Source organism: Austrofundulus limnaeus, unplaced genomic scaffold (genome assembly GCF_001266775.1).
Source record: "Austrofundulus limnaeus strain Quisiro unplaced genomic scaffold, Austrofundulus_limnaeus-1.0 Scaffold47, whole genome shotgun sequence".
NCBI lineage: Eukaryota > Metazoa > Chordata > Actinopteri > Cyprinodontiformes > Rivulidae > Austrofundulus > Austrofundulus limnaeus.
Window position 1 is genome coordinate 2,059,765 of NW_013952449.1, and position 2,798 is coordinate 2,062,562.

Consider the following 2,798-nt stretch of genomic DNA (forward strand, 5'->3'; position numbering starts at 1 on the left):
GGGTGACCCTACCAGGGGCATAAAGCCCCAGACAGCATAGCTCCTAGGATCATTGGGACACTCAAACCCCTCCACCACGATAAGGTAGCAGCCCAAGGAGAGGATCTATATTATATTATATATATATCTATATTCTCCTGGGGTTAATAATGAAAGTCATGAATGATGCTTGGCTCTGCCTCCAAATGTCTTTTAAAAAATTGCTGAATTATAATGCAGTCATTGTACCGAGGAATATACTGTACTTTAGGTACCTGGAAACACAGGGATGGGTGTACTGGAGGGAACATAATCAGCACAAAATGTAAGGAAATTTGTATTTGGTAGTATATTTTTTATTGTCACAATGCTACTTAACAAAAAATATTATACTGTTGGAAAGACTGTTAAATTTCCTTTTAAAATGTGCCACATTTGTAAGGAACCTGCTTTTGTGGGATGAGCAGTAGAAATGAGTATTTGAGTTGCATGCAAGAAAAATTAGCCAAATCTTCCCTGCCAAACAGCTGTATGGTAGCACCTGTGAGCATGGGCCTGGCTACAGTGGTCCATAGATGTATGCTCCAAGAATCAGTTTGCCACGTTTGACTGATCTGGATAGGGCCCATGCAACATGGCCACGTCAAACTGGTGTTCTGCAAAACCAAGTTGTGAAAGTATTCGGAGTGAGCCCTAGAACCATCTTCAAATTGAAGGCCAAGTTCCATATTACGAGGGATGTCAGAGACAGGCCACTAAGCAGGCGTTCCATAAAGACTTCGCACCAAGAAAATTGTTTCTCACCCTGTCAGCACTAAGGTACCATAGGCTGCCTTCCACAGATTTACAGTCAAGAATTTCAGGATGATATGACTGATAAATCTCTATACAGACATTCCAGAACTGATTGCATGTAGCCAAACTCCAATCTCATTGGGCAACCAAGAGGACTGACATGACTGCTCTTGACCATTAGGCTAATTTGTGCTGGTGTCAGCAACACATGCACTGTAACCTGAACATCTGAAACTTATGTTTAGAGATGAGTCTAGATTCTGCCTATGGCAGTTGGCTCGTAGGGTGAAAGTGTGGAGAAGACGCAGCAAATACTGTGCTGATTGCTGCACCGATAAAGTAACATCTTTGGTGGAGGAAGTATGATTGTGTGGGACAGAATCTCCATCTCTGGAAAAACAAGACTCGTCATCATTGGAGGCAATCTCAGTGCAGAGATGTCAAAATGAAATTCTGCAACCAGTGGCAATCCCACACCTCCACTCCTTCAAGATAACAACTCTCGCCCCCACAGAGCATGGTTTATCAGAGACTACCTTCAGAATTTGGTAGTGAAGAGAATGGAATGGCCTGCCAAAAGTCCTAAACTCAACACTTGCTGAATCGGCTTGGGCGTGCTGTTCCTACCAGAGTGACTAACACAACCACGATGGCTAACTTCCGACAAATGCTGTTTGAAGAATGGGACTCCATTCCACAGCAGTGTGTGACCAGGATGAGGAAGAGGTGCCAGGCTGTTGTGGTTGTATATGGTTCTTCCGCATGCTACTGAGGCTCCTGTTTGTTGAATAAATACATTGTTAAATTGCCCATATATCTTGTTTCTTTAAACTTCAGGCATTCAGTCGACCAAACAACTCAATGACAGAATATGCTGTTTAGCATTGGATGAGATTTGGCTAATTGTTCATGTGTGCAACCCATATATTCAGCTCTGCTGCTCATCCCACGAAAGTATGTTCCTTACAAATGTGGCAGCATTTAAAAAAGGAATTTAACAGACTCACTTTGTGTGCTAAGTTTACTTGTGACTGGCTCTAAATCATCTATTCTGTCCCCCAGCAGCTCAAAAATGGCATTACTGGAAATGATATGTTTTTAATATTTTTATTTTTGATAGTCCAGACTTGCTGACGCACACACAGAACACTCTGTCTCTCTGTCATCTGATATTGTGCCTATGCCTACTTCTCGCCACAATGAACAGACATTTGTTTGTGCCAATTTGCACCTGCCTTACAAACTTGCTATGTATAGGCATAAAAACAGCAACTGCAATCAGTTTCAGGTGTGATAAATCACACTATAGGAGATAAATCATTGCACTTACATATCCTCCTATCAGTAATTTGTGCATTCTGATGATGATATATTCTGCATATTCATGAAGGTAAACATGATAAATGGATAATATCTGATATTTTGCTCATTCGACAGACTCAATGCACACATTTAGTAGATCAGCTTTGCACACGCTATCAAGTGTGCACATTTTTATACATGCAAACCTTTAGTAGAACATGCCCTAAGTGTACTAATGTACTAAAGTGGTCTATGATCGCTACATGTATAATGCAATAAAATAACAGAAAATTCTCACTTTAGCACAAAGAGGACCCTCTGGCTGGCTTCAACACTGAAACACTGCTGCTTTGCACCCTTGACCTGATTGAGGCTGGAACAGAATCAGCTGCCAACACATTACGCTGGGCCCTCGTGTACATGATGAACTACCCAGAGATACAGAGTCAGGTTTTRTTYAYTRCAYAAARCAAKTGAATTATCCARCAAMTGKTAGCTGAAGATAAACTTGAGGTTCATAATAAAGTTTTTAATCTCTGCTTTTTCTTTCAGCAAAGGTCCAGGCAGAGATAGACAAAGTAATTGGACAGTCTCGTCAGCCCACCATAGCTGATAGACCCAACCTACCCTATACTGACGCTGTTATTCACGAGAGCCAACGAATGGGAAATATTGTTCCTTTGGGATTACCTAAAATGGCCAGTAAAGATGCAACACTGGGA

General features: G+C 41.4%; 1 protein-coding gene across 1 annotated transcript in view; it reads left to right on the forward strand.

Annotated features, from left to right (window-relative positions):
* Positions 1-2,798, forward strand: part of LOC106517302 (cytochrome P450 2J2) — a gene marked incomplete in the record, with an annotated part of 13,723 nt that overhangs the window by 6,146 nt on the left and 4,779 nt on the right. The window contains 2 exon segments of the mRNA XM_014008065.1: positions 2,380-2,521; positions 2,629-2,798. Of these exon segments, the coding sequence (XP_013863519.1) occupies positions 2,380-2,521; positions 2,629-2,798 (312 nt within the window).